This window comes from Sprattus sprattus (genome assembly GCF_963457725.1).
Source record: "Sprattus sprattus genome assembly, chromosome: 6".
Taxonomy (NCBI): domain Eukaryota; kingdom Metazoa; phylum Chordata; class Actinopteri; order Clupeiformes; family Clupeidae; genus Sprattus; species Sprattus sprattus.
Window position 1 is genome coordinate 21,582,321 of NC_137925.1, and position 15,085 is coordinate 21,597,405.

The window sequence follows — 15,085 nt, forward strand, 5'->3', positions numbered from 1 at the left end:
CTGATAGTTTACTGTAAGGCAGTGGAGAAAATTTCATTAACTAATTAGACCTAATATAGAGTGACCAGACGGACATGTCCTCTTTCCGAGACCTAAAAAATGCGTCCGGCAGGGATTCCAAAATTGTCCAGGATTTGCCTAAATTGCAAAACCTCGTTGGGGGGGGGGGGGGGGGGGGGGGGGGGTCATCTACCACATCATCTACCACACTACCACGTCCCGCAACAAAGTCACCCTACCTAACAGTTTTATATTACAGTAAAAGCATTGCTGGTTAAACAATATGTAATAAGGATATTATTTAGTGTGAAAATACAGTCTGGTTTAGGGTAAGGGTTAGGGTTTGTACGAGGCATGATAATTAATAAGGTTAGCCTACATGTTTATTAGCTAACTGACCTCATAGATGGTTACGGGCATGCAGATACACAGTATATAGACTTCAAAAACGCACACACTCACAATCACGTATATTTTACCACTGCAAAATGTAACTTAAATGATTACACCCGGCATATAGGGGTCCCTTCTCCTCTGAAATGCTGGCTTCCCTCATGGGGAGTATGTGAGTCATGAAAAACTTAGCAGTGTGTGGGTGAGACAAGGCACCATCCAATTCAATTCCTCAGCTCCCTGCCCTCTAGGCTTAATCCCCATTGGTGGACAGAGCCTGCAGGTCACAAACGTTGGCGCTGGGTAAGGGCACAGACACAGGGTGGGGTCGACGTGAGCTGCATGTGAGTGTGCGCGGTGAGCTGCATGTGTGTGTGCGACGTGAGCTGCATGTGAGTGTGTGCGTCGTGAATTGCATGTGTGTGTGTGCGACGTGAGCTGCATGTGTGTGTGCGTGGTGAGCTGCATGTGTGTGTGCGACGTGAGCTGCATGTGAGTGTGCGTCGTGAATTGCATGTGTGTGTGCAACGTGAATTGCATGTGTGTGTGTGTGAGGTGAGCTGCATGTGTGTGTGCAACGTGAGCTGCATGTGTAAGAGCGCTGAGGATCTGCTGACATCGGAAAAACTGTCAGTCTTCAAGTGAGAGAGAGGAAGAGGAATAAGGGGAGAGAGAGAGAGAGAGAGAGAGAGGATGACTTCCAATGACAGATAATTCAAAGAAGCATAGTGCCTGCAGTGCAGTATTGACCCGGAAGCTGTGTGCACAGAAGAGGGTTGCCCAGGGGAACCAGGTGACTCTGGAGCGGGTCAGTACCACATCAGGACCAGATCCAATTCCTGGAGTGAGCTGCTGTCTGCCAAGGATCAGTGTGACACTGGGCCTTGTCTGACTTGCTGTGCTCTAATCACCTGAGGCTTGCAACTGCAGCTTTTATATAATTATTTATTTATTTCACCAAGGGGGTTCTGCAGCAGGGAGAGAGCGTTTCCAGCCTTGCCCAGGCATGAATAATCAAGGCCCGAAAGCTCGATTACAGGCTGAAAATAGCATCGGATTACTTTAATGAGATTTCAGTGTGCACAGAGCGAGCTGGGGCGGCCCAGCTCAAGACCCAACCCATCGTGCACAGACACTCACTGAAAGTCGCAGGCTGAAACCGCAGCAGCATGTTCTGTCTCCGCAGAGCACAAGACCAGTGGTGGAGCCAGAGATAGTCTCCTTTTAGTTCCACAAGACATTTGCATCTCAAATTCCTCGCTGCAGTGACTTGGAGCTCAGGATGCATAATAATGTGCACCATAAAGGCACAGGGCTATAGTACTGCTGGTGTCCTTCCTCTCCAAGTTGCTTGTATTGCCTGTTTGTCTAAAGATGCGTAAATGTCATGTTTTTGCACCGGTACCAATTAATATCTGATATCACTGATGTCCTTGTCAGTCCATCTTTAACATTTTTTACAATCAAATGTTACTGTTGTAGGCCTACTGTTCTCTGAACACTGAGCCTATATTTAGCCTGTTTTATTCTTATTAATTTCCTAGTTTACTTGTCAGTCACTGCGTCATTGATTGCTAGTATCTCACACGTCATGTTATCTAACACGACCGTTTTATTTCATATGCTGGGAATAAAGCGAGTTGATGAGGAAGGGAGGGATTTCCATATGCTTCATACAGTGAGCACTGCACCGTCCTGTTTGCAGAAAGGTTTCAAGGAGGCGTGGTATGCAATCAAATGACCAGTTACATACGACTCATGTGTTACACAGGGCGGGACCGGCGTGCTTGACGGGGAGTGGTCTGAGCCGGAAGTGTTTTTGCACTGGTGGATCAGCTGTCACATTCGATGGGCTGTGAGCGACTACCCTAGGCGTTCAGCAGGGAAAAGGGACAGCATTACATGTAAAATACAAGATATACTAAAATCATGACAACATCTGAAACCATTGTGGATCGAACTTGTCTGAACTGATCGCCAACCGCGGATTATGCGATACTGTCTCATAACGTCTCTTCCTGTAAAACTGAGAATGATCCGCCGCGAGTGTTCTTGAGCAAACAGGACACGATAACCCTGTGGTTACAAGTGTCACTCCAATGTGACAGCGTGTTCGGTTAAAACACACGAGATTTGGTAAGTGCCCTGTCGTGAAACCGACAGTAGAGTAGAATACGGCGTGCGTATTTGTAAGCGACAGAATTACCTGCTAACGTGTAGATGTCGAATAGATAATTTATTTAACTAATTAGCTGGCTGCCTTGGAATAGGCTTGCGGAGCCGGAGAAACTACCCCAATCCCGTACAGACCGGAGACGTCATCAACATTTTCCTGCATTTAAATGGTCGAATCTGAGGAGGTCATTGCCGAAAAGGGAAGAAAATCGGTAGGTGTCCATGTCTTAATGTTGCCTTCCGTTTGAAGATCATTTATCATCTTTTCGTGTGGATTACTTAAAATATAACACACAAGTGATTGCCTTTCGGTTAATTGATCACGTATAATGCTTAGCAAGCTAGGCTGCTAGCGAGATTGCTAACGTTACATTATCACGACGACCTCATTTTGCAACAAGAAACGTCGTCAGATACTTTGTAGCCAAGAGCTGCGCGCACAGACCTGCAATTAGAGGCTGTTTTTAAAGAATGTCTTGCATTTTCTCGATTGTATGCGAGCTCTGATTTCCTCTCATTGTTATATTAAGGTAGAACAGAGGACATATCCGGAGAAGAACAACTAGAGCAGCAGGTCCGCTTGCGTTTGGTGAGAATTCACAACGTCATAATCGTGGTATCTTTCTCCTGATTGTGTCTTCCCGTTGTAGGTGTAAAAGAAATCGAGAAAATTACAGCCGGGAGAAAGCATACTGGATTATATAAATGGGGGATTACGGCTTTGGAGCCCTGGTTAAGAACAACAGTGCTAACAAATCAGTTTTCCCCGTGAGAATTCCCCCGCACCTGCAACATCCAGTTCATCACCAGACAGCCCCCCCGAGTCCCCCTGCGTTCATCAACACCAGCACAGCTACCAATGGTGGAAGTGCGGGGTCCGCTTGGCTCTTCCCCGTCGTGACGACCCACACGAACATGCAAGATGAGATTCTGGAGTCTGAGAAGTCCAAAGTGCAGCAGCAGCAACAGGATATACAAGAAATTCAAGAAAAGCAGCCCATCTCCTCACCAGGCCATCAGGAAAAGCAAGGTATAATATCTGACCTCGACAATATGCCTGAGGACAACCAGCTGGATAAAGGAGGCATGGAGAATGGGAACGGGAAGGAGATCCTCCGCATTGAGTCCCCTGTGCTGTCCGGCTTTGACTACCAGGAGACATCAGGCATGGGCACCATGGTGCAGTCGGGGAGCTCTTCCTCTTCCTCCCTCACTGGCTTCAACAGCTGGTCTGCTGCTATCCCCTCCAACCCGTCCAACCTGGTCAACGAGGAGGTGGGTTTCTTCGGCCCAGCCGGCACCACCAGCAGCGGACCCCCGCCGCTCCTCTTCCAGAATTTCTCCCACCACGCCAGTCCCAGCTTCGGGGGCAGCTTCTCCCACCAGATGGGCCCGCTGTCCCAGCATCACCAGGCCCCGCACCCCCACTTCCAGCACCCTCACAACCAGCCTCAGCAGCACCGCCGCTCCCCCGCCAGCCCCCACCCTCCCCCTCCCTTCTCCCACCGCAACGCTGCTTTCAACCAGCTGCCTCATCTAGGGAACAACCTCAGCAAGCCCCCCTCCCCCTGGGGCAGCTACCAAAGCCCCAACTCGACCCCTTCGTCCAGCTCGTGGAGTCCCAGTGGGGGCTACGGAGGCTGGGGGGCCTCTCAGGGACGTGACTACCGCCAGAGGATCGCTGGGGGCATGATGCCCCTCAACTCCATCTCCCCGCTCAAGAAGTCCTTTCCCAACAACCAGACGCCATCGCAGAAGTTCAACCGCAACAGCTCTGGCTTCAACCCCAAGCCCTGGCTGGAGGACAGCATGAACAGGAATGAGAGCATCTTCCCTTTCCAGGTAAGACCGGAAAAGTTCCAGGAGGAAAAAAAGGAAGAAAAGAAATCTAGGCGTGTCTTGGCATGCAGAGCCATGTTTTTTTCCACACTACTATGATGCAGCTGAATCAGCCTTCATGCTTGTGTCTGGTAAATAATCTGTGCTAATTATGAATGAAACATGTTTGGTGAATCATCATTTGTAGTGACAAAGATTAATATTTAGTGCACCTTAACTCTTAAGCCAGTAATGGAAATGAAATGGTGCATGGATGCATTGAATCATGAGAAGAATTAAACCTAATAACCGTGCGCCGTAACTGAAATTGACAGAGTAATCAAATGTATAATGTGTTTACAATGTGTGTGGGTGAGAGAGAGAGAGAGAGAGAGAGAGAGGCAGAGACAAAGAGAGAGAGAGAGAGAGGGAAAGAAAGAAAGAGTGTCCCTGGCAGCGGTGGCAGCATATCTGCTCAGCCAGGCTTAATCTGATTATGACAAGGCCTTCCTGTGGCCTCGATTGATGGATGCGCTAGATCAAAGCTGCATGAGCTGAATGCCACGAGTGCCGGGATGAGATGAGTAATAATATGGAGCCCCGGCCTCTCGGCTTCCGCCAGCGCCACAGCTGTGCCCGGTGGCCACTGTATGAAAGGACCACGCAGGAGTGAGTCAAACACAGCAGGCCCAGGCTACGCAGAGGCCGCTAGTGGAGAGGAAGCGGATAGACAAATGATCATACGCTCTTACGCTTGGTCATGGCAAGGTGATTATCTTTCACGGACACCCCCACCCCGATCCCTGTATACAGTTAGAATGGCAATGGCGAGGGAGGGGATATTGTCAAGGTATCCGTGAAGGGCCTCTCTCTCTCTCGTTAGTGCTTACTCATCTGCATGTGGGGGAGGGGTAGAAAAGGACATATGGACCGCCATGCAGGGGCAGGGATGTGATCGCAGCATGCCCTGGCATTTTCCATTTAATTAATTGATTCCAAAGAACTTTCTAAATTTGTATAGAGATTTTCCCCCCCCAAAAGTTAAATTGGTTGTGGTTATGTCGATTCTTTTTTTTTTATTATTTCCTGCAACTGCAGTACTGGGAATGGGTTAACTGATACTAGTTAGGGCTTGTGAACTTCCCCATTTTGTTCAAAGTTTTGCAGCAAACTCGTGTCTGTGTTGGACAACCTAATTCTAGGAACCCTTTCTCATTGCTGTTGTAGCCTCAGGGGCTGCAGGAGAGGAATGTTTCCTCAATTCATGTGATGAAACGTTCAGAGCATGATGCAGCTTGACATCCCAACTCCATGGGGGGCTTAAAAAGTTAAAAAGCTCTATTTGTGTGTGTGTCGGCCTTGTGTGTGTTTGTATGTGTCCTGTTTGTATGTATGTATGTGTAATGTGTGTGTCTCTCCTGTATGTATGTATGTATGTATGTATGTGTCTGTGCGTCTATCCTTTTCTTCGTGTCAATACCACTGTCTGAGAAAGCATAGTAAGTAGAAGAACACTGCACGCATCTCTTCACAGGGCCATTGATCACATCTTCAACAGGCACCCCAGAACACAGAACATTGGAAGGTTCTAGAATAAGCTGTGTCATGCTGTTCTTGGGCTAATAACGGTTCTCTCCTGTCTCCCAGCAGGAGCGTAGCCGGTCCTTTGATGGCTTCAGCATGCACTCCCTAGAGAGCTCGCTGATTGACATTATGAGGGCTGAACAGGACTCCTTGAAAGGTGCATCCCTTGCAAGAGTGAAGACATTTCTGAATTAAATAACATGGATTCTAACCCTGAAGGCAGTGAACATGTGATGATTCTCATGGTTAGAGGATGTCTCTGTGTTAGGCGAGGAGAAACGAATGGTATAGGCCTTGAGGGGGCTCCTCTCTGAGGCTAAGCGAGCCCTTCTGTTTTGAGGAAGAACAGCTCACTAACTGTGGCAAGTAGAGGAAAAGATTAGACAGATATATATGTGTCATTGTCACGTTGCATCGGTTTTAGACTAATGGTGCTTCCTATGCCATGGAATACAAAAATTCTGATTCCTATATTAAGAGAAGAGGGGAAAGCAAGCGCTTCAGCCGTGCTGTAATTTAAAGCTGTACTTATGCTTTTCATCTTCCTCTGCCTTTGTGTCAAGCTATACATTCATAGTCAAGTTTTGTCAAGTCCAGTCCTCAAAGTCTCTTTTTGCTTGTGAAAAGGGAGAAATCAGTGTATTGACTAGAGATTCTCCTTAAACTGAGATCACTGTCAAAACCCCAAACAAGCTTGCATACACTGACTCACAGGGGGGTTTAACTATTAACATATCTTTGACAGCAGATTTCCGCATAGCTAGCAGATAGCAGTTAGCCCCAACTAAGCTAGGCTAATACCAAACATAGCTGGTTGATATTGTGTTTCCTTGGCTATTATGTCCTTAAGAGCTGCCATAACAGTGTCTTGTTCTTTGCAGGTCGTTTCGGGTTCCCCCACCCAGGAGATGGGTCTTTGCCAGTGAACGGTATGTAATTTCACATACCCTTATTAGTCACAGTAAAAACAGAATCAATGCATGAAATGCCTCTTCCTTTCGAAACCCATCTAAGAGCTGTTCATACAAACAAAATTATTATGATGACAAAAACAGAGTGTGACATAAGGGCTTCAAGACTTGTTGACGGGTCATAACGACGGGTTGATTGGATTTGGCCTTTGGAAACTATGAACCAATTGAAAATGAAGCCAATGATCTTGTAGAGAGCAAAGTCTGATGCAAAGTCTGCAAGTCATTCAAATTTCATAAATCTTGAGCCTGCTGTCGTTCTTCAAGGGTGCTTTGTCTCTTTTTATATGCAGCAAGGAATTATGGGCGGCGACGAGGTAACTAATACATTGTGTTTTACTACTTTTAGTTGAATTTCCTTTGCTCTGTGGTTGTCTCGCTTTGAATATCTTATCAAGCCATTCCTTGGTGTTTGTCGTGCTATCTGTGTTGAGTGATCTTTGTGGTAGCCCTTCCTGTTATGACGGCCCTTGTGTCAACCTTGAGCTGACTCAAAGAATTCTGGGTAAATGGGTAATGGCTGCCACTCTTGTCATTGTCGAGCGTTTTTTGTTTCTTGTGTCAAGTGTACAATAAGTGCTGCATTACATGATTGTCCCCTTTTATGCTTGCTTTTGGTCATTGTTCCATAACCTTTCTGAACTGCATCAGAAATAAGCCACTTACAGCTTTGTTGTTTTACGTAAAACATCATAAACTAAAATTGCATGTCTGGGCAGCAGGGGCTTGTAACTGTACAGTGAAGGTGCAAAATAGAAGGTCACAGTTTGAGAAACTGACATGGCAGATTTGCTTAGTTGTGCTCTCAAGTACATTTTCAAAACACAGCAGTTTTGCAACCTTAGTTCTTGTTTTGAAAGTTGTACAATGCTGCAGGGTTCGCAAAGTTGCATGTAGAAGATGTTTCATTCCAGCACACAGTTGACGTCAATAATATATTTCTCAACATTTTAAATCATCGTCAAATTGTTACATTTCCATTTGCTGCTGAAGTTAGATTGGTATTTTTTAATCAAAGCTGATGGCTGAAAGTTCCATTTTCAATGAAGAAGATATTACAACAGTTGCTTTGCTGATGTAAGCATAGTTCAAAAGTATTAATTAAGTGTAAGACCTGGAATTCGTGATCAAATCCAGAAAATAATACATTTGACTCCTTTTGGGTCCTCACGCTGCCTCATACACTCACACATTCACACACTCACATAAACACACACACATTCACACTAACGTTGTGATGTGGCACTGTAGGTCACTCGTCCTTGTTCCCTATGGAGGACGAGCGTGGTGGGTTTGGGGAGGACGATCGAGGAGGCGACGGCGTGGGCGGCCTGGGCTCCCCTCACGGTTTCCCGCACCAGAACGGCGAGCGCATCGAGCGTTACTCCCGCAAGGTGTTTGTAGGGGGCCTCCCACCCGACATCGACGAAGGTATGGAAATGTGATGGGACACTTTTTAGTCTACACACGAAAACACTTCGCTTGAGGGTTAGTCGACTCTTAATTTATGTCGACATGTACCTTTGTGACACATAGCATTGACTTGAACGTGTAAGAGAAACACTGCGACAAGGCCTTTATTAGTTCTAGTTAGTTAGTTGGCACTAACCTATTTAATCGACGCTGAAATTGTTTGTGGTTTTTCTCTTGAAGATGAGATCACAGCCAGTTTCCGCCGTTTTGGACACCTGTTTGTGGACTGGCCACACAAAGCAGAGAGCAAGTCTTACTTCCCTCCCAAAGGTGGGTATCACTGATAATCACGGTAACTGTAGAAGTGACACCTGAATGGATTCTGTAACCTTAATTTGTCCTTGCAGGTTATGCATTCCTTCTGTTCCAAGAGGAGAGCTCTGTGCAGGCCTTGATTGACGCATGCATCGAGGAGGAGGGCAAACTCTACCTGTGTGTGTCCAGCCCCACCATTAAAGACAAACCGGTAGGACGCAGACTTTTCTCCCCTTAGTTGCGTTGGCTCCTTTATTGTCATCTTGTGGTGCGAAAACTACATGAAGCAGAGATGTGGGGAGGGGTTGGGGCTAGGCTTGCCGCGGCTGTCCTACTAAAATAGGTGGAGGCTGTTAAATATAAACCTGAAATCTCTCTAGTCACAGCTGTGCCCTGCAAGGCCAACCCACATACAGGCTTGTCTCCTTTAGTCAATTTTCCCTCAAGTGCTGATGGAAGCTGATAACTGTTTCCACAAACAGCAATCTCTTTGTTTCTCTCGTTCTCTCTCTCTCTTATGCATTTCCCTGTTTTACCCCCATTTTAGGTCCAAATCAGGCCCTGGAATCTGAATGACAGTGATTTTGTGATGGATGGTTCTCAGCCTCTGGACCCCCGCAAAACCATTTTTGTGGGAGGTGTGCCTCGCCCTCTCCGTGCAGGTACTGTTATTATTATTATTTTTCTCTAGCTTCTTGCCTGAGAAGCAGTTGACTAAACCAGCTCAGTATTCATGCAAGAAAATGGAAAAGGATAACTCACCTATTTAGCATTTTAAGCATAAAACAGCATTAGTAATGGTTATGCTGATAAAATTCGTTAATTGGAAAAGACATGGATATATGTGTGTTTGACAGAGAGAGTGACCTCTCCCAAGAGATGACTGTCAGTTCAATTTTTAAAAATGTGTTTGTGTTTGTGTGTCTCAGTTGAGCTGGCGATGATCATGGACCGGCTCTATGGTGGCGTGTGCTATGCTGGGATCGACACAGACCCTGAGCTGAAGTACCCTAAAGGGGCGGGGCGTGTAGCCTTCTCCAATCAGCAGAGCTACATCGCTGCTATTAGTGCTCGCTTCGTCCAACTGCAGCACGGAGAGATCGATAAACGGGTGAGAGAGAGGGGTGTGTGTGTGTGTGTGTGTGTGTGAGAGAGAGAGGGTTAGTGGGAGGTCAAAGGACAAGCACTATTGATCTTTACACATTCTGAGACCATTAATTCCACATAAAATGGAGGATATAGATTATTTCTGTATGTTTTTAGCAGATGTTGATCAAACATCCCAGTAGAGATTTGGTCAGATCATTTGGTAAAGTTTTACGGATGGTTGCAGTCCGTAATAAAGGTTGAATATGTGAGGCCACTATGCCTTGATGGTCATGTTTTATGTGTGTGTATCCCCGCCATGGTTGTCTGTATTTCGGGTGTCAGAACTGTGCACTCTTCTGAACTGCTGGACATAAGAAACATGTCAAACAAATATGAAGTCAGTATGCCAGAACAAAGTCTGAAATACAGGACTGTCCCTAGACGTGTATGGAATGCCTTGTGACTTAAGACATAGGGCTGCTTCTTTTGAGTTTTATTGTTTGGCCATCACTATCAATCTGAAACTAATTCTCAGGGTCTAAGATAAGCCTCCCATAGCCCTTCATTGATTTTTTTCTCAGCTCAGTAACTCTCTCTCTAACCTTCATTCCACCTTGTTGTCCTGTAGAAAAGGTACGGGGGCGTAATGCAGTGTCATTGTTCAGCCTCTGAGCTGGCAGCGGAGGTAGTCACAGAGCCGGAACAACGTCTTTGTAAAACATTGCTGTAATTGTCCACGTCTTGCCAAAAGCCTGCCAACTCTAAGTTAACCCATCATTGTTTTTTCAAAGTAACCGGTAGGATACATTTCCGATGCGTATGTAATGGCGCATTCGAGGTATTTCCCAGCTTCGATTTCAATATGTTCGAGGCCAAATGTAAATACAAAATGGCGATGACTCTTCAATGGTCTATTTTATGTTCTTCATTTTGACTTGATGCCTCTTCAGGCATATTCTCACACATTTAAAAAGTTTTTGTTCACCTTTGATCCGAGAGCAAGATTTCTGTGAGGCTTTTCAACCTCATCTCCGTATTGAAAACATTGTTAAATGTCACACCTCAGCATGCTTGCGTTCCAGAACCAATCTAAAAGCACACACAGGGGCCCCATTATTCCTCCTCGGTTTGGTTCAGTTTTAACAAGCAAAGGAAGCATAATGAAGAGGGCTTCCTAAAGGGGGATCTCTGCATCAAAAGGCCTAAAAACTGTGTTTCTGTTCAGTTGTGGATACAGGCAGGCTGGGTATGAGCCTTATATGATGGGCAATTTCTTGGCAGGACAAGTTGGCCATCCTTAAATCCCATGAACCAAGCAGTGAAAGCCCAGATATTGACTTGATATGGACACTTGTAAGGCAGGGGGTGGTTTCCCATTAATGACATTTGGAAAGCTTGTTTTCAATTGGTGAAATAAACTGAATATTTTCAGTGGTATTTCAATAGTTTTCAAATGGTGTCTTAAAAAAAGGTTTTTTTAAATAAAAAAATAAAGACAGACACACACACACACACACACACACTATGTAATTTGCTCCTCACTCATCCACTGCCTGTATCCTACCATACGAGCTACTGCTCCTCCACATACACCAATGCACTCTCTTGCTCATCCTTCATTGATCTCCTGTCTCTGCCCCCTCCCCTCCCCAGGTGGAAGTGAAGCCATATGTGCTGGATGACCAGCTGTGTGACGAGTGCCAGGGCACGCGCTGCGGGGGCAAGTTTGCCCCCTTCTTCTGCGCCAATGTCACCTGCCTCCAGTACTACTGTGAATACTGCTGGGCTGCCATCCACTCGCGTGCCGGCCGAGAGTTCCACAAGCCCCTGGTCAAGGAGGGCGGAGACCGGCCCCGCCACATCTCCTTCCGGTGGAATTAAGCGAGAGGAGGGGTCAGGGGTCAGAGCCAGGGTAGATGGGTCACCATGCTATCTCGCATACATGCACTTTTCCTTTTTGCTGGTTCCTTTTTTATTTTAATTTAAAGAGAGAAAAAAAATTGAAGTTGTTTTTTTGGTTTTGATCTTTTTTTTTAAAGAAAAGAAATACTCTAAGATTTTATTTTATTTCAAGTTTTTATTGTTATTATTTTCTCCTGAGATGTAAAAAAAGAAAGTGGGAAAACGTAAAAAAGAAATAGCGTAATCCTGTTGATAATTTAAGTTGGTTGCGCATGAAAACTTGAATGCATTAGATTTATATATATATATATATATAAAAAAGTAGATGTTTCGCCTGACTCTCCTGTAGTTGTCTTTCTCCTGCTTCAGGTGCTGAAGCCTTAACAAATAATTTTGCGGAGGCTCCAATTCAGAATATCGAGTGGTTGACTACAAAATGCGTGGCAAGGAGAGACATTAATGATCAGTGCACTTCTTTACCTTAGTGTTAAGGTGTTGGATCAATTTCCACAGAGATTAAGATTAACTCAACAACAACTACCATGAAAAGGTGACCATGACTACGCCTGGGATCACACAGATCCTCACTCGCTTCCTCAGTTCACACATGATTTCACAGTCAACCCTTCCATGCTCTCTTCTTTTTTTTTCCCCCCAATTTATTTTAAATGCACACTCACATTTTAAATGATTCCCATCCAAAGCTAAACTGGCAGGTTCTCACATGCTTCAGTCACTAAGGCTTTAGTTCACATGGAAGGGCTGTCTTTACTGCAGGTGGTTGTGGCACAGGCTGTGCAAGTCTCTCAGACCTCTGTCATTCCCTACGTGTATTGCTACTGGAGTAAAACTGGACTACATTACGCTGCACAGACGCATGTAGGGCTGCTGGAACTTGCCCAGGAAGCCCAGAGGCTCTGTGCAATCCGATGTCTAATACACTGATGAATGCTTCTGGTGGGCCGTTAACGCTGTAAGCATTGGATATGCCCCAAATACTACTGTGTGGAGCTCACTGTCTAATCGCAAATCAGGAATCCAATGAAGAAAATGTTCTCATCAGAAACTTCAACCAAAGATGGGTTGCAGCCGTGTAAGGGATGCCTTCTTTCTGGGAGAATTTATTATTATTATTAATATTACTTTTTTTTGTGTTTTTTTTGTGGGGTTTTTTAACTCAAGTAAATGAAATTAAAACTCAAGTTAAGGTGGTCACTCTTTGGAGTTGAGAGGGGTACACCAAAGATAGGCCTTTAGGTGATGAAAGGCAGTCGGTAGCATATGGCATCATGTTGAACAGAACAGAACAGAAAAGAAAAGCTTGGCATTGAGAGGGTTATGGGTATGAGGAGTAAGTCGTGCTTTACCCTGTTGACGTGGATGATTGTCGGGGGAATAGCATTGGAAGCTAACTTAATAGTGAGGTACTAATGATAACCTACCCTTGTGTCGTCTTGATGTTCCTTTGCACGGTCTTTGCAATGAGCTTGTCGGTGTTCTGGTTGAACGTTGTAGCTGAACACATTTTTGAAGAATATGCTGTCACAGAGTAAACAAATATTATTTTCTACATGGCCTGCTGATTTTTGTACGGTGTTTTATAGCCAATTATTTTGTCATGAACATATACATATAAATTATTATGCACTACTTTTCTAAGTATTGTTTTTCAACAGTCATTTAGGCACATTTTTTTTCACAAATGGGAAGAAAATTACTCCTTTTGCAATACCTCATTTTTTCACTTGTTGGAAATAGATTTTGTACCTTTGTTACTAAGCAACCTGGATAAATGGTAAACATAATTTAAGGAAAACTGAGCAAAAGATTGATATAATTTTCAGTTTAGCTTTTTCTATCTTTAAGTGCTGAAACTCTTAAATTATCACATGCATCTGAGTGACTCCCATCTCTACTGTAGATGAATTTGTGACTGCGATATGCGCTATGGGCTATGGCATGTCAAAGACTTAATTTAATAAGTATATGGTGACGTTTAGTAATATCTTTTCAGCACATGGCTATTCTTACTATTTGAAATGATTATGCCTCCCACATAATTGGCTATTTTTTATGTTAAGGTCCAATGCCAATTTGACTAATGTTAGGATGCACCTTGTATCACTATGAATGTTATGTGTAAGAAAATATTACTATTTCATATAAAATATATTCCTGGACACCAACTAGGTTACTTAATTCTTAGTATGCATGACCTACAATTAAGTAAGATAAAGTTAATAAGTTCTCAACATGAAATTGCCGTTAACCAGTTGTTCTCCTTTTAAATTTCTGTTTGCCTCTTAATTTAATGTCAGCCCTCCCAATGCACAGACATTGCTGTGCGATGACACCACCAACTTGTACTTGCATTAAGGTGAAGTCCTAAACCCAGATGATCACCCAGAGTCACAATAAAGTGTCTCTCCCATCAATAGGGGACTTGTAAGACTTGAATGTGATAAATGTTGCAAGTTAGCTTCAGGTTATGTGCAATACAACTCTCCCCTTCCAGAAACAACAATCTTTTCAATGGAAGAATTTAGTGACATTTGTAATGATAGACATTTAAAAACGGTAACATATTTGTCATTTTCTATTGTCCTTACATGGGTTTTTCATGCTGGTATTTGTAAAGTAAAAAAAGAAAATCTAATATAAATAATGAAAGTTATTTTTACATTTGTTTTGTGCTTATTCACTTATTTTCCTACTTAATTTCATGCTACTGTGATTGAAAACATGTAAATATTAGGTCAACAATGTATCAAACATGTATTGGTATATTTTTAATTGGAATGTAAAACTTTTATCATTTTGATCAGATTTTTGTTATATTTCTAAGGTGAAGTGTTTAACTTGTTAAGAGTGACTAGTTTTTATTAATCACCATATTGTGCTCTGCATTTTCAGAAGGAAAAGAAAACTATTGAAATATGTGTTAATGTTACTTAATGGCAAAATAGTTTATAACTGTGTATGGGAAGGTTGTATTTATTACTAGATTTTTTTTACTTATCATTTGATTTCTCCCCCCCCCCTTTTGTTAAGTAATTTCTAAGTTCTGGTTTTATATTTTCTTCCTTATTAAATTATCTAGAAAGAAAAATCAATTACATTTTCTAGTCGGTCTATTCATGTGCTACTGTAGAAAAACTAATGTCTTATTTGCAGCCAACTATTTATAGCAGTATGCATAATTTTGAAGTATTTGTAATGTGAAATGTTGAATGAATAAAACTCAACTGCTAGAGATGCTGCAAAGCCTGTTCCATCATTTCTTTCCCCATCATCTACACAGACACAGACTTTGTGTCATATTTGTGAAACAATGATAATCAATCATGAACATCAGTATTTTGTAACACATGTCAGTGATCTTGCCTACCAACTCACTTCCTACTCAAGGTTGGCTCCTGAGAGTG

The 15,085-nt window shown here is 43.7% G+C and overlaps 1 protein-coding gene across 3 annotated transcripts; it reads left to right on the forward strand.

Moving 5' to 3' along the window:
* The first annotated feature begins 2,328 nt into the window (after nt 1-2,328).
* Nucleotides 2,329-14,827, forward strand: cpeb4a (cytoplasmic polyadenylation element binding protein 4a). 3 transcript variants are annotated; one of them, XM_080840724.1, is made up of 12 exons: nt 2,329-2,780; nt 3,099-3,142; nt 3,219-4,410; nt 6,034-6,127; nt 6,852-6,899; nt 7,235-7,258; nt 8,193-8,372; nt 8,595-8,684; nt 8,762-8,880; nt 9,217-9,331; nt 9,599-9,780; nt 11,412-14,827. In XM_080840724.1, exons 3-12 carry the CDS (start codon nt 3,274-3,276, stop codon nt 11,637-11,639), a joined length of 2,217 nt encoding a protein of 738 aa, XP_080696850.1. In that variant the 5' UTR covers nt 2,329-2,780; nt 3,099-3,142; nt 3,219-3,273; the 3' UTR covers nt 11,640-14,827. The 3 variants fall into 3 exon arrangements, with proteins under 3 accessions (XP_080696850.1, XP_080696852.1, XP_080696851.1); XM_080840726.1 differs by having other exon boundaries at nt 6,037-6,127; XM_080840725.1 differs by lacking the exon at nt 3,099-3,142.
* Nucleotides 14,828-15,085: the final 258 nt, after the last annotated feature.

Coding starts and splice junctions, on each gene's coding strand:
- cpeb4a (XM_080840724.1), top strand. CDS start 3,274: ATGGGGGATTACGGCTTTGGAGCCCTGGTTAAGAACAACAGTGCTAAC. Junction 4,411..6,033: donor AGAGCATCTTCCCTTTCCAG/GTAAGACCGGAA, acceptor CCTGTCTCCCAG/CAGGAGCGTAGCCGGTCCTT. Junction 6,900..7,234: donor TGGGTCTTTGCCAGTGAACG/GTATGTAATTTC, acceptor TTTTATATGCAG/CAAGGAATTATGGGCGGCGA.